General features: G+C 45.4%; 1 protein-coding gene across 4 annotated transcripts in view; it reads left to right on the forward strand.

Annotated features, from left to right (window-relative positions):
• The first annotated feature begins 819 nt into the window (after positions 1 to 819).
• The window catches only part of arid1b (AT rich interactive domain 1B (SWI1-like)), a 36,186-nt gene continuing 11,472 nt past the window's right edge, over positions 820 to 25,533 (forward strand). The window contains exons 1-12 of one of the 4 annotated variants that reach the window (XM_037086783.1): positions 824 to 2,468; positions 5,894 to 6,085; positions 9,087 to 9,233; positions 10,601 to 10,714; positions 16,407 to 16,653; positions 16,734 to 16,808; positions 17,260 to 17,412; positions 17,511 to 17,868; positions 18,586 to 18,765; positions 20,156 to 20,301; positions 20,387 to 20,496; positions 23,917 to 24,057. In XM_037086783.1, coding sequence (XP_036942678.1) covers positions 1,413 to 2,468; positions 5,894 to 6,085; positions 9,087 to 9,233; positions 10,601 to 10,714; positions 16,407 to 16,653; positions 16,734 to 16,808; positions 17,260 to 17,412; positions 17,511 to 17,868; positions 18,586 to 18,765; positions 20,156 to 20,301; positions 20,387 to 20,496; positions 23,917 to 24,057 — 2,919 coding nt within the window. In that variant the 5' untranslated portion in view covers positions 824 to 1,412. Of the gene's footprint in view, positions 2,469 to 2,681; positions 2,779 to 5,893; positions 6,086 to 9,086; positions 9,234 to 10,600; positions 10,715 to 16,406; positions 16,654 to 16,733; positions 16,809 to 17,259; positions 17,413 to 17,510; positions 17,869 to 18,585; positions 18,766 to 20,155; positions 20,302 to 20,386; positions 20,497 to 23,916; positions 24,058 to 25,533 lie in introns of those variants that run through there. The other 3 variants (XM_037086786.1, XM_037086785.1, XM_037086784.1) reach the window with 3 other exon arrangements.

A 25,533-nucleotide genomic window follows, 5' to 3' on the forward strand; every position in this document is an offset into this window, starting at 1 on the left:
CATCAGCGTGACCCTGATTCTGAGCAGGTCTGAGCATCGTTCAGTGTTTTCATCAGAGAGCTGCTGCTGCTTTCTGACCCAGTTTCCCTGCTCGATTTGACTGGGTTGTTTCCAGTGCTGCTGTGGGAGGTCCCATCACACACACACACACGCAAACACACTTGAGACATGACTTGGACTCATGAACGGTAACAGAACTGTTTCAAGCTGGACATTTTGCTGTTCTGTGGCGCCCCCCAGCAGCTGTATTAGTTATCACAGCCATAGAAGAGGAGAATAGAGGAAATACAATAAATAGAGAGTAACTTGATGTGTGCGACAGAATATTACAGAAGTAACACATGCTGTTCAGAGGAACTACATATTTGGTTTTTATGTGATTTATGGTCTCATGACGACGTCTCAGTGGCTTTTACAGCCTTTATCAAGCTGAAACCTTCACTGCGGCCGTGAAGCTAACAGTGTTAGCATGCAATCCATCTGTTGCGTGAGGGTGTTAATAATAATAATAATAATAATAATAATAATAATACATTTATTTTATATAGTGCTTTTCAAAGACACTTTACAGGCTAAAAAGCAAATACATACAAATATATGTCATATATGAAAGTTTGTCTCCAAGCTTCATGTTACACTTAAAGGAGCATTCTGTAGTTTTGTAGAAGAAATTCAAACTGAGAATTCTTAAAATCTTTAAAAATGAATTAGGTCATAATACAAACAAGAGGAATACAAGAGGAAAATAAGGTCCCAGAACACTGTTTGAAGCTGGACAGGTGGCAGGGTCCGCCATATATAAACACAGTAAACAGTGTGAGTTTGTTTATTCAGTCATGAAAACAAAGCAAATTTTTTGAGTTTGTTTCAGTCGATGAACATAAAACTACAGACTGCTCCTTTAATGCTGCAGTTCATAGTGTAATAACGATGTCATCATACACAACATGTTTGTTCTGGTACCACATGATCAATAAGGGAACTGACAGAACAGCGACTACTTTCATCATCAGTTTGCTTAATTCTCGTGTTTTTGTCGTCCCTATGAAAAATAATAAATATTTGTAGTCTTAGACAGTTAGACAGGGACATGTGGACCTGACAGGGACATGTGGACCTGACAGGGACATGAGGACCTGACAGGGACATGTGCACCTGACAGGGACATGAGGACCTGACCGGGACATGAGGACCTGACAGGGACATGTGGACCTGACAGGGACATGTGCACCTGACAGGGACATGTGGACCTGACCGGGACATGTGGACCTGACCAGGACATGTGGACCTGACCAGGACATGTGCACTGGGAGAACTGGTGGTGAAGGACAGATGTGCACCACCGCTGGAGGAGGTGAAGCAGCGGGGGGGAAGGGGGGGACAGGCCGGGCTGCGTCTCTAATGTGACCCGCATGGAGACACGGAGGCTCTGGGGGCAGAGAGTGGGAAACGTCGGCAGCAGTGGAGGAGCTGGTGCTGGTGCTGCTGGACCTCCTCTTCCTCCTCCATCATCATCTTCATCATCATCATCATCATCATCCCACCACACATCTCCGCCGTTCAGCCAGTTCATCCAGCAGCAGCAGCAGCAGACCCACAACAACAACAACAACAGCAGCAGCAGCAGCCTGCAGGGGAGAGGAGGGAGCAGCGGGAGCCGACAGCATCATGGAGGGACAGAAAACCTCCTGGTGGGGAACAGTCGAGCGCAGGAGCGCCATCACCAACACCAGCTGAACACCAGTGAGGAGGAGGAGGAGGAGGAGGAAGAGGAGGAGCGGATGGATGCCAGTCTGCGATCAGCCGCCAACAGCACCAACAACAACCCTCCTCCGAGTGGGACCAGCTCCGGGTTTAATCATTATTATGGGAATGGAAGAGGAGGGCCCAGCTTCGATCAACATGGCGGACAACAAAGCCCAGGGACGGGGGTAACAGCGGCGCTCTCGGCACACAGCACCATGGATCAGGTTCAGAACTCCCACGAAGGGTACAACAACAACAGCCCGTATAACCACTACCCGAACTATCGACCCGGCTATGGGAACAGTGGATATGGAGGCATGATGAGCCCCTCACGCCAGCCGAACAACCTGCTGGGCCCGGCCGCTGCTAACCACAGCAAAGCGGCTATGACTGCTACCAGCTCCCCGGCTGGAGGAGCAGCTGGCGGCGGCAACAACGGAGGATTTCAGCGGTTCCCCGGACAGAGTCAGCAGCAGATGCACCCGTCCGGAGCCACACCGACTTTAAATCAGTTGTTGACGTCTCCGAGCACGATGATGCGAGGTTATGGAAGTGGATATCCAGATTATAATAATCCTTCTGCACAACAACAGCCGAGCATGGGGCTGGCTAAAGACATGGGCTCCCAGTACGGCTCGGCTGCTCACGGCTGGGGAGGGCAACAGAGGAACCACCCGACCATGAGCCCGGGGAGCACCGGGCAGGGCAGCGGCCGGTCCCAGGTGAGTAATGCTTTTATTAAAGTACCGTCCACTGCTGTTATCTGCTGATAAACTCGGCTGACTAATGACAGGGAGCCGTTTAATGACAGCTAACCTGCTAACGTACGTTAGCCGCTATGCTAACACGTCAGTTAGCTGGTAAGCTAGGTGGGGTTTTTTTTTGTTTTTTTAAGCTCTACTGCAGATAGACGTCATTTACACAACAGGGCTCACACATCTGGATATTTTAACAATATCGTATACAAAGATTCTTCCTTAATGTGTTAGTTGCATATGAGAGATTAAATAGCAGCCGTACGAGCTGATAGTGGTGAGTTAAATCAGTGTTTCTGTTCCGTGTCCAAGGTGACTCCGTTTTTAGCTTGCTAGGCTAAGCTAGCATTAGCATTTTAGCTGCTGTTGACGGAGCAGGACAGGCCTGGAGTGTGTGTGTGTGTGTGTGTGTGTGGCTCATTCACTGTGTATACATTTAATACACTGTGGTTATATTATATTATATTTGGTGACACACAGTCAGTCGGTTAGCAGGACGGTTAGCTGACAGGTCCTTTGACAGCTCCGTTCACATCTGACATCTAATTGCATCATATGTGTTAATGATCTGATCTGAAGTCAGTCGAGGTGTCACCCGTCGTTCAGGTGTCTCCACAGCTTCGGTTCGCCCCTCTGTCATGCTAACTAACAGGCCGCTGGGTGGAGGGGATCAGCTGGGATGAGCGGTGTGTGTCGCTCCTGTCAGCCGGTGATCTGGCCTCAGCTTCACGTTGGCACGGAGCCCGTTATGGCCCCATCTCCACACAAGAGCCCTGACCTTCACACATGCAGATTAGCCATGTGGCCGTTACACCCGGCACAACACTGGAGCCACACATCCGTCATGCTCCTCCGGCTGCCCCCTTAGCGGCCCGGGCCTGCCGGAAGACTCGGCCCGGTGCGTCGCTCCTGACGCCGGGCATCCCTCCTTCATGTCCGGGAGAGTTCACCGTCAGCACGCCCTGTGAGTGAGCCGAGCTTCACTGGAACACAGAGGGGTGATTTCTACATCAGAGATCAGAGATTGACTCTGTGGGGTCCAAAAGAAATCATGGTAGGACCAGAGATAAAGAAATCCCCAAATGAGTGAGAGAAAGAGCTAGAGAGACATGTGGAGGCCCCCTGGACACACCTGTGGAGGCCCCCTACACACCTGTGGAGGCCCCCTGGACACACCTGTGGAGGCCCCCTACACACAACTGTGGAGGCCCCCTACACAACTGTGGAGGCCCCCTACACACCTGTGGAGGCCCCCTGTACACACCTGTGGAGGCCCCCTGGACACACCTGTGGAGGCCCCCTACACACCTGTGGAGGCCCCCTGGACACACCTGTGGAGGCCCCCTGGACACACCTGTGGAGGCCCCCTACACAACTGTGGAGGCCCCCTACACACCTGTGGAAGCCCCCTGGACACACCTGTGGAGGCCCCCTGGACACACCTGTGGAGGCCCCCTACACAACTGTGGAGGCCCCCTACACACCTGTGGAGGCCCCCTGTACACACCTGTGGAGGCCCCCTGGACACACCTGTGGAGGCCCCCTACACACCTGTGGAGGCCCCCTGGACACACCTGTGGAGGCCCCCTGGACACACCTGTGGAGGCCCCCTACACAACTGTGGAGGCCCCCTGTACACACCTGTGGAGGCCCCCTGGACACACCTGTGGAAGCCCCCTGGACACACCTGTGGAAGCCCATTTCTGCGATGAAATTGAGCTTGATGAAAACATATTTCCATTGTCGATCTTTTTTTTTTTCTTTTTTTTTTCATAAAAGTCTAAATTATTTATAACAAGGATTTATCCCTCATGATTTCACATTTAATCTCATTATGTTTTCTAGGCTAAACTTTCATCAACTATTTGTCTTGAACTCGTCTTTATTGTGAACGTAATGATCATTATCACTTCAGTACTTTTGCAATATTGATATCAAGATTTCCAAATATTAAGAGATTTACTGTGCATCAAAATGAACTATTTTTATCATAAGTTAATCTGATGAACATTATCTTTTGTTCCATCAGGAGATATTTTTGTTATATTTCTATTAATTGTGCTGTCGTTATATAAAACACTGTTTATCACCATTATCAGGTACGATGACTCTAACATTGATAACATGTCTCAATGTGAACATTTCTGCTCTTCTGTTTTATAATGACACGTTTTTGTGTTTGTGACATTTGGATGCACAGTAAATGTCTTTTTATTTACAAAGTTTATGAAAAGACCTGATAAAACAAGTTATTCCCCCTATTGATAAGAAATCAAATACACATCCAGAATAATCAATAAACAGCCTAACACAACCTGGTTTACATTGTCGTATTGACAAATTGTTAGTATTCAGTGTAACAAATAAAATATCTCGTGAGTCTAACAGATTCTCACTTCTGCAGTTTGATGTGCGCCGTGGACAGTTAGTGTTTCCTCGTCTCAGCCGACTGATGGAAACGTGTCCTCCAGAGAAAAAGATTAAAGAAGAGGATTAAATGTCTGGATGCAGTTTTGTGCGTAAAATCTATCAACGCTTTTCTATTTTTAGCCGCAGCAGTGAAACATCTGTTCTCACTGAGTCACTGCTCTCACCTACTATAATGTCAGTGTGTCAAATACTGTGTGTGTGTGTGTGTGTGTGTGTGTGTGTGTGTGTGTGAATATTAAAGTGTACCCAGGCGTGTCTCTTGACTCCGGGCTGAAGTGTCCTCGCAGTATTTTGGATTGCTCACTTTCTGTCTGAGTGCAGCTTCAGTTGAATCGGCTCAGACACCAGAGTTTAGTCTCAGTTGTCAGTTTTCTGGGCTTTTTTGTTTTGTTTTTTTGGTTCAGTGAAGGCACCACCTGAGTCTCACATGGTGCTACATTAGCCTCTGATGTGTTCACTGTCCTCGTCTTGTTGGGTGAAAGGCAAACTTGATATTTAACGTTGTACAAGAAGTTTTGAACTGGTAGATGACTGTTTTTAAAAAGTAGAATGTTCAAAGACAACAGCCATGCCCTCGATGTGGAACAATCTCTCGCCATTGTTGAATAACAGCCTCTTCATTCTCAAAGCTGTCCCACCAGGTCCGGTCCAAAACCGACCGTGTTGGCGGGAGGATGTAGCAATAGCAGCTCTCTTTGTAGTGATTCTGACGCCTCCATTCGTCAGAGAGATCCATATTTATATGTAAACATTAGAGAAGTCTTGCTCGGAAGGTTAAAACTAACACTATTGTTTTTTTGCGATGTCTGGATATTACTCTTAGGAGACAAAGACGAACACACTGACAGCGTTTCTGAGTATCTTTACTCTGGCTGGAGATTTTCACAAAGCTCAGTTCATGTTTATGTGTATGAAAACACACAGAAAAGGCTTTTTTAGAAATACCTGTGTCTCTCCTGCAGGTGCCGCCCATGGACCCGATGGCGATGAAGCGCTCTCAGCTCTACGGGATGAGCAACAACCCGTACTCCCAGCAGCAGGGGGCGCCGTACTCCGGCCAGCCCTACGGCTCGCCCTCCGCCCACAGATACCCGATGGGGATGCCCAGCAGAGGGCAGATGGGGATGGCAGGGATGCAGTACCCTCAGCAACAGGTAGGAGGCGCTCCGTCCACCATGTTTCAAAGAACTTCCGTAGGCCTCTTCTTCGTTGGTATCTCATGTCGTTTGTGCCGTCCGTCAACAGTTGCTGTAGATTGTGTATTTTGAGCGCTGCCGCCTCGTCACCGTGGACAACAGAGCTTTTGATGTTGTCATTGTGTCGTGGCGGCTGCGGGCCGGGCCGGGCCGGGCAGGGTCAGGCTAAGTTCTGCTGCAGACTGGGCTGAGGCTATTTCCAGACTGCTGTTTTGGGTTCACTGATGACTGACGCTGCCTCTGATGCGTCACAAACAAAAGGATTAAACCAGTTGTCTGCAGCGTTTGGCTGGAATCAGACAGCAGGGAATCTAAATCAGAATAAAAACTAAGTGAGATCTTGATTAAATTCAACACGACAGTTTGAATCCAGGACTGACTCTTAGTTTTAACCGACCTCACAGAATTTCCTTCCGTTCTTGTAAAACAACAGATTGCGAGTCTGTGAATGAGGGCAGGATTGTTTCCGGTGCTGTTGAGAAGGTTTCAGGTGGTATCGGCAGACTTTATCTCCTGCTGCTCGTAGATTACTCTCATCACAGTTTTCTTCCCTGGAGGTTTTTCTTTTAGTCCTTCGATCGTCTGATGTCGCCTTGCTCCCCGAAGCCTCTCGCAGAGTACCAGTGACATGATTACATCATTACAGGTTGACAGACATTCTCCTTTTGTTCAGCCGGAGGGAACTTGTGTCAGTGTTGTCATCTCTGCTCGCTGAGACTCGGATGAAGACGCGATGGCAGAAGGAGGAAATGTAATGACTTCTCTGTGAGCGAGGCCCCAGGTGGCCCCGGGACTCTTCTCTTATTAACTCTCTGATTCCACATGAAATCGGACCAGTCAGCTTCCCCCTCTGTGCTCGCAGGCTGGTTCTGGTTTCAGGCTGTAGGTGTTGGACTGTTTTCATCCTTCACTTTAAAACAGTCTCAGTCTCTGTCTTCACTCTTTAATCTTTCCAACTGAAAAAAAAAATCAATCTAAGTATGTTTCTGGTATTTCCTCATTCCTTTGGACAGAAAACTGTTTTAGTTTTTATTGACCAGGTTTTAGATTTGTATGTCGCAGCCAGTTTCCACAGATACGATTTATCTGTGATGGTCTTTAATGTGAGCGAGGTGAACTGACATATCGGCCGAGCTCAAGCTTAAAAGTAAAACATGTTGCGACTCGACCTTTGTTCCACGTGTAGCTGTGTTCTCACGTTATCTCACATATTTCCAACAATGTTCAAACCAGAGAAATCCACCAGTTTACTCACAATGGTTTCATTCTGGTTTCATTCAGTCGTCTCAGGGGAGTCAGTGAACGAGACCAAATTTAAGATAGATAAAACTTTAAAACGTCACGTCGTCAGTTCCTCAGGTGTGAATGGTGATTAAATAAATATGAAAATTGTAAATAAAACTCCAGTGTGGAGCTTACTCATGAGTTAAATAAAGATGGTGGTGAGCTGAAGTGTGGCTAAATTAAACCTCCCCCCGATTCAAACGTGAAGAATGAACTTATGACTGCAGTTCATCGACTGATGTGATGCGATGATGCTTTATCTGACAATAAAATGCATTTAATTTACGGGCAGTAATTTTATATTTAACTTTTTGTAGCATTTAATTCCCATTAGATTCTGTTTTGATTGAGTTAAATGTATTTATTTGCTGTTAGTTTTTAATAACTTTTATAATATCCAGCCGTCATCGTGCGTCAACCAGCCTGACACGATAAACCGACCGACTAGTGAGATAAAATCTGCCATTAATATCATCTGATGACGCATCATTCACAATGTAGTTAAAACAATAACTACAGTTAACTTTGTTATTTATCAGCACAATTCATTCACAACATTCAACATAAAGTGCTAAACAAACTTTGTCTCTGTGTTTCTTTGAGTGACGATATTCAGAAACTCTGTCAGTGTTTTAATGTCTGGACAGACAGAAGATACGGAGCTGGTTGTAAACGATGACGCAGACTATAGAGTTTGATGATGAGTCATGTTGTTTGTTACACTGAGAAACACACCAACAGACACTGATAATAAAATGATGGAAAAGACACAGAACAACAGCTGAGAATGTTTTGCTGTGTTATGAGCGCTCTCGTTCACTGTTTACTCTGTAACCAAGCAACCGGCCAACTTCCTCTACTTCCTGTTTCCACCTGCATGCCCACTGTGTGTGACCGGCCATGGGATGTGTGTCATCAGGTGTGTTGTGTGGATGGAGATTATTTCTGACACAGTGCTAAAGAAGCTTGTTGGGACAGAGATTATTTTTTCGTTTTTTAATTATGTTCCCTAAAGTACTAGTGGACTCGAGCTGAGCCTGAGGCAGACTGTCCACCAGATGTTTGGTGTGATGCACAGACATATTCAGAGTTTGTTTGACCTTTTTATATTTAATTTCCTTCTCCTGAGAGTTCAACATGTTTCTTGTTGTTTTATCTGACTTCACATCGAGAGTGACCTCCTCACCTCTCCTCACTCAGCAACACTTAAAATCACACCATATGTGGGACTCTGTTGATATTGTGCTTACTAGTTCTTCTGCTCCTTCTTCTTGCAACAAGACGTAACTTCGCTGCAATCTGAGAAAGCTGTGAGCACCGCTGCATTGACTGCCTTGCTCAAAAGCACTTTCTGCATGTACTCACACACTGACTGCTGTCTAACGGACGGCGCCAGGCAACAGTAACAGCGCTGTGACATCAGTGTGATGATGTAAGCAGGTGTCAGCCATGATGTCAGCAGGATCATCAGTGAAGGCCACAAACTACAGCTGATCAGCTGATCAATAACTACTTGACTATGGATCTGTTGGTCTTTGGATCTCTCTGCTGCGCTCTTGTTTTAGGTCTCTGGTAAATGAAAATAAATGAGTAGCTCCTCCCACTGTCCCTGTCACCTGGCGGCGTCTCTCCGTCCTCGTCACACTCAGTCTGCTGGTGTCTCTTGTGTCCTCAGATGGGTTCTCAGTACAGTCAGCAGCAGCAGCAGAACGTGGGTGGTTACTGTCAGCCGGGCCAGCCGCCATACTTCAGCCCCCCGCAGCAGCAGCCCGCCGCCCCGAGCCAGCCGCCGTACATGCAGCCCCGCCCACTGCCACAACAGGTAGGTGTGACCGAGAGCCTCACTGGACACAAACACCTGGTGGATTCATTCTGATTGCTATTGTAGAGAAAACATGAGGTTTTTTTTATTAAAACTTAGTCAGATCTCGTGGGACAGAGTCTCTGATCTTTACTCGTCCTGTTGCTGAGTTTTTCCGCACCAGACAGAAACAGAAGTGAGTGTTTTGGGGAGGAGACGTCTCAGTCGAAGCCTCCAGAGAGTTTAAAGCTTCTGCTGGTGAAGCCGTCAGCTTTTCTTGCATCATCACGAAGCCCCGGAGGCTTCAGCAGGGTCGACACCTCTGACGGTGCTGCGAAAATACATTTTGTCTCTGAACATCTTAAAACAAGAACGAAAGTCTGCCACCAGGTCGACTTTATCGCTCTGCTTTTATGTAGAGAGATTAAATTGAATTCAATTATTTGAGGGCAGAAGCTCTGGAGAACAAAATAACTACAATAAGAATAGTTTTTTATTTTAAAAGGAAGATTGAGTTTCTGATGTAACCTCAGAGTAACCAACAGAATTCAGGGATTATTGTGTTCAGTATTAAACAGAGGAACTGTACAAAGTGGCCTCAGCTGTGACTTCAACTTGACTCTTATTGATACAGCATCAAGTGGATTAGGTTTAAAGTGTTTGACAGGAACAACACGAAGCAACAGAGGAAAAATCGGTTCACATTATCATTCATAATCCTTCGATGATCCTACTTGGACTTGTGTACGTTGTTAGTAAAGCTGACAGAACCACACGGACTGACATGCATGGATCAGGATGAACTGTACTACAGATATCCATCTTCTCACTGGCAGCCAACCTGTAGCAAGCATCCATCTCCCCTAAAATCAATACTGAACTCGCGTCCGTTCAGTAAAACTGAGAGAAAGTTCAGCTCGCAGGACGTCTGTAGTGTCGGACTGAATCTTGTTTGTTTCTGTTGAATCCTGTTTGTTCTTTAAACATCTGCTGTGTTTCACGTGTTCACCGTCAGCTGGTTCACGTGTTCACCGTCAGCTGGTTCACGTGTTCACCGTCAGCTGGTTCACGTGTTCACCGTCAGCTGGTTCACGTGTTCACCGTCAGCTGGTTCACGTGTTCACCGTCAGTTGGTTCAGGAATCATGTTCAGTTGCTGCCGCTGAAAACACATTTCATGTGATGCTGCTTCAGAATAAAAGCCTGTACGTGACTAAATAACGGGTGGCTTTTATTGTGAATAGGTTATTGGAAAGCAGGCTGTGGTGGAAATGCAACTCCCTGCTGGACCGAGTCAAACTGAGTAGAACCAGGCCAGCAGATATGATGGAATAAAATCTAAATATCTCTGAGCGTTTGAACTTTGTGTCTTCGCCTGTCTCGACTCAGGAGGTCCCGCAGGAGGCGTATGGGGGGCGGGGCCAGTCTGCTGCTATGACTCCTGGGAAACCAAACCACGAGGAGTTGAGTCTGAGCCAACAGGAGAGGCCGTCCAGCCTGCCGGTAAGTCAGAGCGTCACAGAGATGTGTCAGTGCTGCCATTTTGTTTATTTTATGTCCAAAAACGACATTCAAAGCAGAACTGCGTTTGTCACACAGTCAGAGTTGCTTCACTTTCTTACTAAATGTGATCTTATGTTAATCAGAAATGATAACCTGGTACTTAACGAGAAAATTCTCTAAGACCACCAGCACCAACGAACGAGTCCTCAACAACAATCTCCTTCATGATCTCAGGAGACAAAAACACTCAGTTTGTGATGCCCAACAGATGTGCTAACAAATCTCTTCTTGAAATAGCTGCTTCACATCACTGACGGGATGAATGTGAAGTGACTGTCTGGACCAGAACTCCGCAAAGCGACAGACGAGAGAAAGAACAGAAACAAACTTTATTTACGGTCCTGTTTGATTCTAATAGAACCATAAAAGTGGCGATTATGTTTTGGATGAAGCAGCTGTGAGTTCCTGACATTCTGCCCTGGTTCTGATCAGAAATGGTCAAGTCCAACAGAAGGAGCTCTGTTGTATGAAAAGAAGAGCAGTTTGTTGTGTCAGGCTCAGCGGTGGTGATTCAGAGCTCCCTGCTGTCTGTTGGTTCTCATTGTTCCGCACCGTTCTCGGCATTGTTGTTGTTGATAATGGCGCCATCCTCTTTTCTCTGGAGCTGAACCTGGCAGGTATCACGCTCTGAGCGCCTGACGCCTCCTGCTGGGTCGTCACTGTGTTGGCCGGACTTCACACTGAGAGACACGACGGAAATAACGATCTGTCCTCTTGAACGCTGACTCAGCTGTAATCTACATTTAAAAGACGTTCAGCTCCACAGGAACTGATGGTTTCACTCAACTCAATCCTTTATAACAAGTATCATTTAGTATGAAAAATCAGCAGTCATTCTATCTTATTTTTATTATTATCATTTAGTCTATTTTCTTAATTCATCGTTAAACATTGAAAGTTGGTCGTGAAGCTGTCCGTCTCCATTAAACGACCCAGTTTCACTCAAATCACTGAATTCAGTTTTGACGTTGTTTTTGTTCGTACAGCCACAGGAAACACAGAAACAGAGAATTTATTCGACAAATAATTAATACACTCCACTGAGTGCAGGATGACTCATCAACATTTGTAATGACTTTCTAGGAAGTTACAAACTCAAAGTTACCATTTAATCAACTATATAATGGCTTGTTTGACACTGTTGGGCTTGAAACTGAAGAATAAAGTTTTTAGAACGGCAAAACAGCAGATTTCTTGGGAACTTTGAATACAACAGTTAAGAAATGTTTTACATTACTTTTTACATTACATATATCTTTAGTTTGTATGAGGAAAAGGTGTAAAAAGAATGAAAACTTTTGAAGAAAAAAGACACTGGTAAATATTAATGTAATATTAATGTGAAGAATTTTATCAAATGGTTTCAAGGAGTCGTAGTTAAAATCTGTCCGTGGAGAAATTAATGTGATATTGATGAAGGTGGCTGTATTTCAACAAAGGGAAATAAGACAAAAATACAACATTTGCGTTTTTAACCAGTCTTCATAGCCGTTTGAGTGTTGAGCTCTTGAATGCATCATGAAGTCTCTGTTCCTGTAAATGGCGCCATGAGTTGGTGCGAGACTCATAATCACGTTACTGTTCTGGTGCAAACATTCATCTGTTCATGTGGTGGAGAGCTTTCAGAGATCTACCCACATTTAGCTCTTGGTGAATGTTAATTTGAGAACCTGTCGTGCATCCAGAGGAAGAGGCATGTATTAAAAGATTGATCTCCAAATTTGTATTAATCTGAATTTCACAGCATTAGCATCAGTTAGAGATAACAGAGGTCCGATAACGGAGCCCTGGGGAACACCTTCTCTGGATTATATCCTCATCTCCGTCACGTTGGACTGCAGACGTTTCACTCAGTTGGAAAACCGTTTTTAAAGCTTCTCAAAACCATTTTTAGCCTGTAAAAGCAGCTCGTTCTCTCCATCTGCCCACTGCTCCGTCTCTCCCTGTTCTCCTTTAATTATTTCTGTTTTTCATCTCTCGTCTCCGCCTCTCTCTCTTTCGTTCCTCCATCTCTTCATCATCCCTTTTAAATTCCACCTCTCCCTCTTGGTCTTGTTTCTCATTTCTCTCTCTCTCTCTCTCTCGCTCTCTCTCCGTGTTAGCCTCCCTCTCTCTCTCTCTCTTCCTCTCTTTTTCTTCGGAGCCTCCGTTTGAAGCCAGGGGTGCTGATGCAGTTGCCATGGCAACAGGCGGAGGGGAGACAGCTCTGTTGCAGGAAGGAAAAAAAAAATCAGCAGAAATCAGCTGCACCCGAAGGCCTCATAGACTCTTTAATAAGTTGACTTCATGATAGTCAGTCTTCTTCTTTTATTTCCTCCTGTTCAAACAGTCGACTGAGAAATAATCTGATTCATTTAAATCTCTCTCTTAATGAAATGAAACTTAAACCTCACAGTGAAGCAGCGCTGCTGTTTGGAAACAAGGCGGACATCTTATCATAATTTTAATGCAATGGAAATAAAAATGAATTTATTTAAATGTGAATAATAAATTTAAATGTGAGAGATGTTGGTTTTTTTTTTTTTTTCAGAGATCCTTTATTGATTTTTTTGTGAAGAGGACTCACTCTGGACAGATTTGAGAAACTGGTATTTTTTCGTTGAACTGGAATTTTTATTTTTGGTGAATATTATTTGAACTTGATGATCTGTTGATATTTATTGATCCAGGTGTGATAGTTTTGCACACTGAGTCTGTTTTCATCTGATACTGTGGCACATTGAAAAATGTACCTCATGTTATGACAATCACGTTTACACTCTGAAACTTTTTATCATGTTTTTTGTGGGGAACACGTTTGAATTTCTGTATTTTTTTTCAGATCTTTTCCCTTCCTGATGATTCCACAGTTTCTTTATCAGCAGGTGAAACTCTCCTTGCTCCCGTTATCTTGAGCGTTGGATTTTATTTGTCTGGTCAACATGCGCGAGGACTACAAATCACCTCCGCTGCTGAACGACTCTGTTTTGTCTTGTACTGTGAATTTGCAGTGAATTGATTTATAACACATCAGGTGCAATGTTCAAGATTTCAGTTTTTTTACTGGATGACAAAAAACGCATCCCCCCAAAAAATACAGACTTGGTGCATGAAGGCCTGAACGATGTCAGAGTTGTCAGTGAATAAAGACACTTTATGACTGTATCTGCAGCGTAACTGCTCAGTGAGGGTCATCACAGCAGCTAAAGTCATCCTCCGCTGTCTTCACACAAAAACAGACAAAACTTTTCTTAAGTGTGTTGAAAACACAGGATGCAGTTTAACTGCAGCAGCCGACTTTCTTCATAAGATCTCTTAAATCAATGAAGACATTTTCTTCCTCCATCATTCAGTCGAACCTCCTCAGAGGATTAAACATGACTGCTGCAGGTGATCAGGAGGAGGAAGGAGGAGAGGATGGGGGAGGAGGTAGATGGAGAAGAAGGTTGTCAACAAAGAGCAGAGCAAGAGAGAAGGAGGTGAAGGTTGAAGAGGAGGAGGATGAGGAGGAGACAATAGAGGGACCATTAGAAGAGGAGGTGAAGGAAAGGAGGAAGAGAGACAGGATGATTCATGTACTCTCATCCAGTGGAGCCAAGAGACACATTTAAATCACAAAACAGAAGGAGAGAAGAAGAGTGTGATGGAGGGAGAGGAGGAGAGAAGGAGGTGTACTGGTTAAAGGAGGAGAAAGAACGGGGGAGGAGAACGAGGAAAGGGGCGAGAAAAGGAACTAAGGGTGAGATATGGAGACAGAATGGAGAAGAGGGAGAAAAGGTAGATGAGTACAAAGAAAGGAGGTGAGATACAGAAGGGAGGAAGTGATGAGGAAGAAAAGGAGGAGACGAAGGGCTGTAAGCAGATAAGTTCAGGGACACGAGGAAGAGATGAAGGAAAAGACATGAGGATACGAGAGGAGGATGAAAAGTGAAGGAAGATGAATTACGCGGTAATGAGAGGAAACGAAGAGGAGGCCAGGAGGAGGAAGAGGAAGTTTAAGCCACGGAGGAGAAAGAGGAGTAGACGAAGAGGAGTAGAGGAAGGTCGAGTGAGGCTTGAGACAAACACTCTCTCACTCTTTATAATTAGAACACACATGAGTGTGTGTGTGTGTGTGTGTGTGTGTGTGTGTGTGTGTGTGTGTGTGATGCAGCGCAGCAGCTGACTGGCTGAGCTGTTGGCAAGGGGGGGAGGGAGGATGGGTTGCTGCGTTGTGATTGGCTGGCTGGAGGCCCAGGGGCAGATGGGAGATTTCAGCGCAGTGCTCCTCTTCTTCTTTGACTCTCCTCCTCCTTTCCTTTCCTTCTTTTTCTTCTCTCATCTTCATCTCTTTTCTCGCTCCTCTTTTATCTTTTTCTTTCTGTGTCATCATTTCTCCTCCCACCTCCTTTCTGTCTGTATCCTTCATCCTTTCTCTCCATGTTCTTTGTCTCTGCTTTCCATTTCTTCTTCTTTTAACTCCCTCTCTCAATGTCTCTGTCCTCCTCCGATGGCTTTTCATATTCTTTCTTCTCCTCTCTGGTTTCCCTCTCTTCTTTCCTATCACACCATCCATCCATCCATCCATGTCTCCTGTCTTCCTTTCTCCTCCCTCCTCTTGTCTCCACTTTCACTTTTCTCCAGGCCTTGAAGTCAGTTTTCACAGCGGTCACAACTTGAGCATCACAAACTCCCCGTAAAATATGAAATGACTCTTTTGCCAATCAGAATTTGGTCCAACAAAAGTCTTAAGGAGCCGCATGACTAAATAATTTAATCTGTATTCAAGTCAACACACATCAAAGCATCGACCTGTTTCCTTTTTACACTTGACGAAAAACTGACGAGTTTGAAAGAAAACAGAACCAGCGTCGTTATTGTCAGAACCAGATCCTTGCCAACAGAGATGAGAGAGAAGTCAGATGTCTCACTCCTTTGCAGCTCCAGAGGAATCGATGTGTCTAATTCAGAATATCACTGAGTAAGATTTTATTGAAGAAGTCTTCTGGAAAATGTTTATATCCAATGTGCCCTCACAGGATCCCCGACTGGATCCACACATTGAGGTCCCAAACATGAATTAACAATGAAGTAAAAGAGAAAACAGAATCATCAACACACAGATCTGGTTGTCTCTCAGTTAGCTGCTCTTTGTCTCTGTGAGCTGCTGATGTTTCTCTGCACCAAACTCAACACTGAGTCACCGAGTCGATGCTCTCTGAGATTTACTCTGACGCAGGTTAAAAATCTGCTACTTCTTCTTCTTCGTTCTGGTTTTGGTCACATCGTAAAGATCTAATATGAAATATTCTGGCTTTAAGTCCCAAAATGACTCGACCATTGTTCTACATGTTGTTGAGTTTTGTTTTTACATTATATCAAATGTTTCCAACAGTGTTCAAATCTCTGAGCTCTGCTCCTGTTGATAAAGAGCTCCGGATCAGAACCTGATGAGACTCCAGGTGTTTATTCCTCCGCACAACGTCTATGTTTTGTTTTTATTTTGAGATTGGCAGAAATGACACATTGTGCCTTTAATGCCGTCACTGATCAGTTGTGGATCATCTTGTTTTATTGATCGACTCATCGGAAGCAAAATGTTTGTAGAAATAGTTTCGGTCCAAAACAAAATGTTGAGATTCAGAACTTGATGAAGTGACATCATCTGTTTCAGGATTTGTCCGGTTCCATCGATGACTTGCCCACCGGTACCGAAGCAGCAGTGAGTTCCGGGGCGTCGGGCTCCGGCAGCGCTCAGGGCGACCAGGGGACCCCAGTCCGCTCCCCCTTCTCCCCCCATGTCTCACCTCGACTCCCCCCACCGGCTCGCACTGGACCCTCTCCCGTCGCCTCACCGTCCCCCGCTGGGTCCGGCAGCCAATCGCGATCTGGGCCTATGTCACCTGCCACCAGTGGACCAGGTAGGGTGATGATGTCATTTCCTGTCTTTACTCTGTATATAGAACAAGACACAAACACACTGTCTCCGTTCTCCCTGCAGGCTCTCAGCTGACCCCTCAGGTCTCTGGTCCTGGATCAGACGTTGGTCCACAGTCTGCCATGACTCAAGACAGAGGTACAGCTCACTCATCTGTGGCAGACTGTTGTGGATTACTTCTTCTTTATCTCACTGTTAAAAACATCATCATCATCATCATCAAACTGTCTCTTGATAAATGAGCCACAGCCCCTTCAGAGCTGCTCACCTTCAGGAATGGTTTTGTCCTGTTTCATTTCTGAGCCACTGCCAGAACAAATCCATCTGTCCCAGAATTTAAACAGTCTACAGACATACACGATGTCACCTTCACTAGAGAGAAAGTCAGTGGATTCATCTTCTGGGGATCGCGAACGTTTGTAGAACAGCTCTGTGCTGGCTGATCGGCGGTGCGAGCACATAATGGCTGTTTGTACAGTTGTTTGATATTTCCTCTTTTGATAGAGCTCGGCTAGCAGTTTCCACCTGCTTCCAGTCTTTGTGCTAAGCTAGGTTAAACGCCGACTGCTTGTCTCTGTTGTTTCTCCAGGTTTCCCTCCCTCCATGCAGCGTAGCACCCAGGGGCCTCAGTTTGGCCCCCAGCAGTCAGCACCGCCCATGTCCCCTCACTCGGTGTCAGGGGGGCCTGTGCACCATGGCTCCTACCAGCAGGGCGGCTCGTATGGCCAGTACGGCCCACCAGGTGAACACTGGGACCTCGAATCAAAACACATTTGTAGAAGCAGCAAAAGCAAAACTTTAAAACAGTTTTCATAAATGTTTCTTCCTCTCCCTCTTTAGGTAACTACCCCCGCCCCCCTCACTATGGAGGGGCCCCCAGTGCCAACTACAGCAGCCCTGGCCCGGGCCCCGGTTTAGCCAACAGCTTGGGGTTGAATGCCAGCAGTCCCATGCACGGTCAGGGACCATCCACCCCGGCGGGTCGAGGACCCGGGCCTGGCCCGGGGGGGCGGCCGTACCCTGCTGGAGGGAGCGCCATGGCCCCCACCTCCCCCGGCATGCCACAGCCTGCTGGTCAGGGTATGGGGCCTCCAGGGCCCAATGCCAGCCGCAAACTGCCCGAGATCGGCCCCAACGTCGGGCCAAGTGCCAACTCCTCCTCATCCTCCTCGACATCTGCAGCTGCCGCCCAGGGCAGGTGAGTCAAAGAGAATCAGTTGAAATATTCATGTCAAGAAAAAGGATTAACCTCAGCGCTCGTTCACTTTACACACATTTAGATTATCACAAAATATTCTCTTCAGTTTTTAGATAATTTTGTTTACTTTCCGTTGCTTCAGTCATTAAAGAGTTATTTGTCTAGAAACAGTTTTAAGAACAGATTCAAAGAAGCTCCAACATCTGACACACGTCTGTCATTGTTTGTCTTCTGGGTTTAATTGATTGGTTCAGTCACTTCGCTCTGGATTTGTGCTCTTTAGTTCAGTTGTCACTTCAATTTTAAGTCATCAGAATCATCAGATTGTTTCGTGTTGTTTGATTTATGAATGTTTTCATTAAACAAGACAAAATGTGGCCCAAACAGTTGGAACACTTTAGAACTCAACTATCAAATCCAGTCCTTCAGCATTTCAGTTTCAAAATTTGTGTAAAAGAAATTAACATTAAATTATCTGCTGCTGGTAAAATCTTTCTTTCTAAGCGACTACAACAACTCCAGCTGTGTTTTGGACGTTCATCTGTGCTGATACTGAAGATGATGAGAGAGATGCTCAACAGATCAGATCCAAGAAAAGAAATGATTTCTCTCATTCTCTGTTTTGTGTTTGACTTTTTTAATATTTGTTATTGTTTGAAGCTGCAGAGGAAAGTTGTCAGTTTCTGTTGCTTCTCCCTCGTCCATCCATCCCTCCAGGCCTCCCTTCGCTCGTTCCCCTGCCTACAACCAGTCCTGGCCCGGCGGTCGACCTGCCCTCTCTCCTACCCTTCAGCCCCCTCATCCTCCTCCTCCTCACCCTCCTCCTCCTCACCACTCCCAGCAGGAAACCTATGTTCAGCCCAAGCCCACCTTGCAGACCCCCCCTGAGCATTATGGGTAGGTTGAGTAGCACAGCCTGACAGATACACAAATATTTCACCTCAGTTCTGTTTTCTTTCCTTAATGATTCTTCGTAGGATTCAAGGAACTTGAAATATAAGGGAGGGTCATTACGTAACGAATCTTGCTTAGGGGCCAGATGGTGGCGTGGGACACACACTAAAACCCAACATATCTACGTCAGATGACGTCTGATGGAGAAATGCCTCCAGAGGAAGAAAGAACACACTTCTGAGACGACGCCTGAGATTCCGATCCAAACGTTGTTTGCTCTTGAACTCGTGGAGGAAAGGCTCCTGTTTGCACTGCTGTAACTTGAGTCTCATCAGCAGAAGCTAGTCGGACCTGCCTCGTTTGATCACAGAATTATCAGCTCTTGGTTGAAAACTCCTCTCTGAAGTGTGTCTTCATTTCTCTAAGATATGTTGGGTTTTAGTGTGTTTCTCCATCATCTCCCATTGACTTCAATACAGCTGACGCCACAGTCCGGCCTCAAGCTGAGATGCAGTGACATAATGACCCATAAGAATCTTTATTAATTGGCAGGTTGCTTCACAAAACCCACCATTTTGAGAAAACGAGAATTTGAAATAAAAAAATTCTGCTTGCTGTGTCTGTGTGTGTCAGGCTCTGCTGCACACTGAGAGGTTCTGGGTGGTTCACTAACAGGACCACTTCCTGTCCTCTGATGAGTCCTGCATGGCTTCAGTGAGGCTGCTGTGCTAATGTGTCTTCATCGGGAAATTAAACAAACTGTTTTAATATCCACCGCTGCTGAAGCTTAATGTGTGAAACATGTACATGACACTTCAGTACACTTCAGGGTTTCAAAGCGAGAAGGTTGCATGCTGGAGAGGTGCTAAGCTAATTTGCCACTGATCTTGAGAATACAAGAACAGATTATATGAAATCCTTCGGTCCTTCCTCTGTTTTTTCTCTTACGCCGCTGTGTTTCTCTCTCCAGTAAGACCTGAGTCCATATAGTGTTTCTTTAGAGAAGAAAAGCGCTGGCTGTGCATGTTCTTTAATATCTTTTTGTCTTTTATTTGACATCATTTATTTGACAAAATTACAGTAATTGTTAACACCTAGGCCAGGAAAATGCCACGCAGCAGCTGCGTAAAAAAGGCGGAGTGCTCAGGCAAAAGATACTGGACACTGTGTCTTTTCTCTGGACGTCCGCCTGCTGCCGTGGACGCTCGCTCCTCATTGGGACCTGTTAGCTAACACTCACTATGTGGAGTCGGGCCATAACCACACGACTGAAGACTGACGCTTCATTCCTCATCTCCCTCCTCAATGTAACTGCCCACATGTGAGCTGCTGCCTCATCGGCTGATTGCATCTCACTGTAATAATTAAACCCCCCTTTCTTCTGTGGTGTCAGGCAGGGCAGCTATCTGGGCATGGCACCGATGGGAGGAATGGGCCCTGGCGGTCCTGGAGGCCCTGCAGGTCACTACAGCCAGCAACCAGGCAGCAACTCTGGGAGGATGACACCGCAGGGACCCCCCTACAACACCCCGTCCTCAGGTAGGACCATGGATCTCAGTGCCTGTTAGCATCAGGAGTATTTATTGGAACAGTTTCATTAATGACCTTGTGGTTTATCTGTCAGGCCCCATGATGATGCCAGCGGAGGGGATTGGAGCCCATCCAGATGTCAAGCAGAGGGTTGAGCTCAGTAAAGAGGGAGTCTGTCCTGCCACTGATCCACCCAAACCCAAGGTGCGTCTTTTGGCTTTGTTGACCAATCACAGAGGCTGTTTGCTCTGCAGATCACGCCGGCTCGCAGCACGCTCTAACAGATGCATGTGTGCTGAGTCTAATGCAAGAATGCATCTTAACAGCACTGATACAGGTGTTTGAATGGCAGCTGTGAGTATTAGTGAAGCACTTTGGATGCAGATTTATGATCCTTTCAGTGTGTTCTGGACCTCATCCAGATTCCTGGAGCAACAAGGCCAGATCCCTCTACATCCCTATACATGTGGTTTCCACATTGTTTCATGTAACAACAACTTATCTGGTGTGAGGACCAGCGAGGGAAGTGAGCTGTTTACTTTATAACAGCAGTGGCAGGTCCTCCAGAGGTTAGCGTAGCCACTGTAGCATCAGCTTCGTTAGAACTGAAGAGATCTCTTTAGAGAAAACATCCCTGGAGAGCTACTGAAAGCTTCTCTTGGAGGAAAAGATGATTTTGTTGTTCAGTCAGAGTTTGATTTACCAGCTGGCTCCACTGGTGGCAGCGCCCTACTATTATTGATCTGATTGGTTGAAGTGAGTTAGACAGATGGTTCGTCCGATCGCCTGCCAAGGATTTTTTGAAAGTGTCGGCCCTTTTCCAAACAGTAGGAAAAACTAGGTGAAGCTAGGTGAAGCCCACACACCCCTCAAAGGAAGTGATATTGATTTTGTGCTCCCAGACCTTCGGACTTCAGGTCAAGGTTTGGATGTGGAAAATGTATAATAATTGTGCAGTGAGACACTCAGTGGTAGTGAGGTTTTTGTCGTCTGTTGGTGTTCATCTGTGAAGATTAAGTATCATGAACCTGTGTTTGTAACAGATTATTTTCTGTAATAATCCAAAAGCCAATTCAATAATCTCACAAGGTTCTTGTGGAGAAAAGCAGGGTGATGCTAACTTCAGGGTCAGCCACGAAAATATGTCAGATTTTACATTTCACATCACATTTGTTTTATTGATTGCTCTCAGGATGTTGAGAGATTTAGAGATTGAGAGCTTTAATATGGCTGAAAAGGAGCAGTCTGTAGTTTTGGTGAAGAAGTGTTGATGAGCAGAGAAAGATCTTCATCAGCTGATAAACAAACTAAATAGCTGTTGGCCTGTGTGACTTGAAAAAGAGTTTAAGGATGTTTCTTGTTAAGTTAATCAGCTTATATGAGGCATTGGTGGGGAACGAAGGGGACTCTGTGGTCAGAAAGACACAACAGAGGGTTTTATAAACAGCATCTGTCAGACTTTGTGGGCAGCTTGTAGAAGTAAACTGTCATCCAGGTTGACTTGTTCGCTTTTTAGTGGAGTCTGTTTGTTCCAGGAGAAGTTTGAGTAGTTGGCGCTCCTCATTTTGTTCGACAGTATTGATCAATTTGTTTCCAGCAGCATGGTGTTCGTTACACTTCATCTGGGTTTGGCTGCTTTGGAAGAGTTATAGAAACCCCAGAATAACCAATTCCTGCCAACATGAGCCAGAGAGTCATGAGTTCCTTCAGACGCAGCTTCTGTTGAGATTTTCTCTTCTTCTCCTGCGTGTTTTATCTTGTTTTCCCCCCTTGTTTAGTTCACTCTCAGCTCAGCAGCTGGAGAGTTTTGAAAGCTCTGACTTCTCCTCGCTGCTCTCCTTTGACTTGCCTCGCCTCATTATCCGGTAGTGAAGAGTCGGCCTTGATCACAGATCTGTGCAGGATGGAGATCTGGCGGTCGGGGTTACGTGAGACGACTCGTCTTTGTCTCTGCTGCGACTCGGCTTCTCTTGATGACTTCGTGTCTGCAGTTTGTCGAGGAGTTGTTCTGGAGTGTTTCTCCAGAGACGCCATGTTGCTGCTAATTTTTGCTGCTTCGTGTTTTGCGCTGAAGCAGTTTGCTCAGAGTTTGATGCTTTGCAGGTTAGGTGTGGGGGTTTTTTTCATGCAAGCTGTCAGAGAACTCAGAATAGATGTGAGACAACAGGGTGGAAACTTTAAAGTCTAGAAGCTCAGTTGGCTGTTAGAAATCATAACATATTTTCTCAGATAACTCAATTGATTTCGGAGAATAACTCAAAATAAGAGCAGAGGTGAACACCTGCCTGTTGTGTTGCTGATAGGTGACATCTGTTTCAATTTGTGTTTACACATCATATTATATTACCTTCAGACGTGTCATGAGCAACAAATCATTCATTAAACTTAAAGGGGCAATACAAAAGATATGGCCAGAACTTTAGTTTGAAACAGTCAAAACATGAGCTAAGATTAAAAATTAAATACCACTGTATATTATGTGAAAGACATCTTTGTTCTGTGTTTCAGAGGTGTCTACTGAAGTTAGCATGCTAACTAGCTAGCCCCAGCCTGTCCTGTCTCCTAACATCACTTTGTGGCTGAGAGGTGATAATGACAGCTACATATGCTGTGTTTAGTTCAGGTCTGCATCCTGCAGAGGAGCATTATGGCTGCTGTCCCAGTCTGAAGGCTCCTCCAGATGCTCCTTCTTCTCCCTGTTTTTGGAGGATGCACCGCTACGATCCTTCATGGCCTCACATATCCCAAGATTCTTTGCGCACCCAAAAAATAAGAAAGAAAGAGAAAATTGCGACATCACGTGGCGTAGATCGTCACTTTCGCAGGCCTGGGCGGCAGAAATCATGACATAAGCGTAAAACATCTGGTGACACAACCAGGAGATGCTCCAAAGGCTAGACTGACACATTTAACAACGGCTGACCAGGTTAACAAGGTCTCTGAAGGTCTCGCCTTCAAAGACCACAAAGGCCGAGTCCTTCAGAGGACGCAGACCCTGAACTGAGACACAGCAATAGTTTCAGTCTAATAAGTCAACAAAAGAAACTCACAAATTGTCAAGAAAGGAAATATTTTGATATATCTTTACAGAGTCATAGTCCTGGTCTGGCTGCTGTAAATCACCTCTGTCTTCTCACTGACCTCCGTCACTCTCAGAGGCTCAGTTAGCTCTACAGCTAACTCAGTTAGCTCTACAGCTAACTGAGCTTCGACAGCAGCTAGTCGCGACGGCAGATATGCAATGAGCAGCAGTGGTTTTTGTGTGACCTTCAACTTCTGGCCACTTCTTACAAATTCCACCTGTTTAAATCAGTTACTTGACTAATGGTTTGATCGTCTGAGGGTTGATAACCAGACTTGTTTGTTGTCTGTTGCTTTCTGTCTGAACCTGTCCATCCGCTCCCAGCTGCTAAATACTAATGCTAAAGGTTTTCACTGTCGGCTTGTCGGCTCTGTGAATGTCAAGTTGTGTTTGTGCTCTCTGAAACGTTACAACAAATCTCTTTTCTTGAATCTTGTATTTCTGTATATTTTATTTATTTGTACTCGGCCATCCTGACGTCCCCTCACCACATGGCTCTGTTCTGTGTGTGTGTGTGTGTGTGTGTGTGTTTTGTGTCACAGGACAGCTACAGCTCTCAGTGTGTGTCCAAGCCCCCCACTCCCTCCCCCATGTCCCCCAGCTCAGCTAGTCTGTCCTCCTGTCACGGGGAGGACAGTGATAGCATTAGCAGCCCCGCCTGGCCCAAGACGTCAACCAGCCCCGTAAGTGCAAAGCAAAGCACACTTATTTGGTGTATTTTTTGTTTTTTACATTTTGGATGATTTTCTCGACGGCTGCTCACCTTCATCACCTACTTCCTGCTGCTGATGTGTGAAAACCTCGTAACTCCGGATTCTGTTGCCTCCAGCCCGGCTCTGTTTATAAACCATGTTGTAGTCACACGTTTCCTTTATTTAAGTTAGTTTAGTTTACACCATGTGACTTTTTGGAGATTCAAGGTTTTCATTGGATGAAGCAGCATCGTGCTCCCGTCTGATATAAATTACAGAATCTACCTTTTTTTTATTGTTTTTATTGTTATTTCATATCGTAATCTGACTTTGTTCATGTTAAACCTGAGACTTTCTCATTAAAAAAAAACAAAACATGGAGTTCAAGTTCAAATCAAAGTTTCTGATTTAAAAACATCATCATCTGCTTCTTAATTTGACAAAATTACAAAGTTTTAGATTTCACTTTGCTGACAGAGGGAAGAGTTGAGCATCGTCATGGAAGGTGAACAAAACTTTTGCTCCTGTAACTTTTTGAGATCCAATCACTGATTCAGCGGTGGTCTGACCACGTGAGACCACGTTCTTTTACATACGAAAGTTATTCACTTTAACCGCCATTACTCTCTGAGCACCCAGCTGGATGACCTCAGCTTCCAGCCCCACCTGAGGCCGACAGGTGTCCAGGTCTCAGGTGTCTGTCCAAAATCAATAAATAGTAACTGTGAGCAGCATGTAGATGAAGACTGAATGAATCTGTATTACCACCTCAGTATGAACCCAGAAGAAAGATTTCTCAGTGATCTGACTCAATATTCAGATCAGAGGACGCTGAAATAATAACATCATAACGTAAAAAGTCTGAACTCAAGTTTCATCAGGTCTGTCGGCCAGACAACAAGCAAACAACTTTTAAAAAGCTTTTTCGCTGATGGAGTTCAGTTCGATCAGAGCTATGCTGTGCTGAGACACATTTAAATGACTTACCAAGTAGTCTGACTTCCTCGCTCACGTCCCTCCATGCCAGCTCCTCGTTTGTCCCGTCTCAGTACAGTAGTTGTGTCATCATGCAGCTCTGTGTGTCTGCAAACAGCCACGATCACTGATTATTATCCTCTCTTCTGTCGTTGTTCAGTGTCGGAACATCAGTGACATTAACTTGACGTCGCTGATAGACATTCACAACACAGCATCGCGAGAACTCTCACTTGGGTTCATTATCCTCAACTTCTCCTCCTCAAATTTGCAACTCCCTTTCACCACACGTCGCGTTTTTCATGTTTTTTTAGACGTTGAGATATTTTCAGCTTTTCAGCGTAAGCGTTGCACCATTTTCTATATTTATGATGTCTTACGTCTTGTTGAGATCAGCTGCTTAGAATGTGGGAAAGACTTCCATGTCTGCCAGTCGACTTCAGTTGGATTCATAAAGAAGATGTGATCAAAAAATTGGTTTAATTTAAGATC

Source organism: Acanthopagrus latus, chromosome 22 (assembly GCF_904848185.1).
Source record: "Acanthopagrus latus isolate v.2019 chromosome 22, fAcaLat1.1, whole genome shotgun sequence".
Classification (NCBI taxonomy): Eukaryota; Metazoa; Chordata; class Actinopteri; order Spariformes; family Sparidae; genus Acanthopagrus; species Acanthopagrus latus.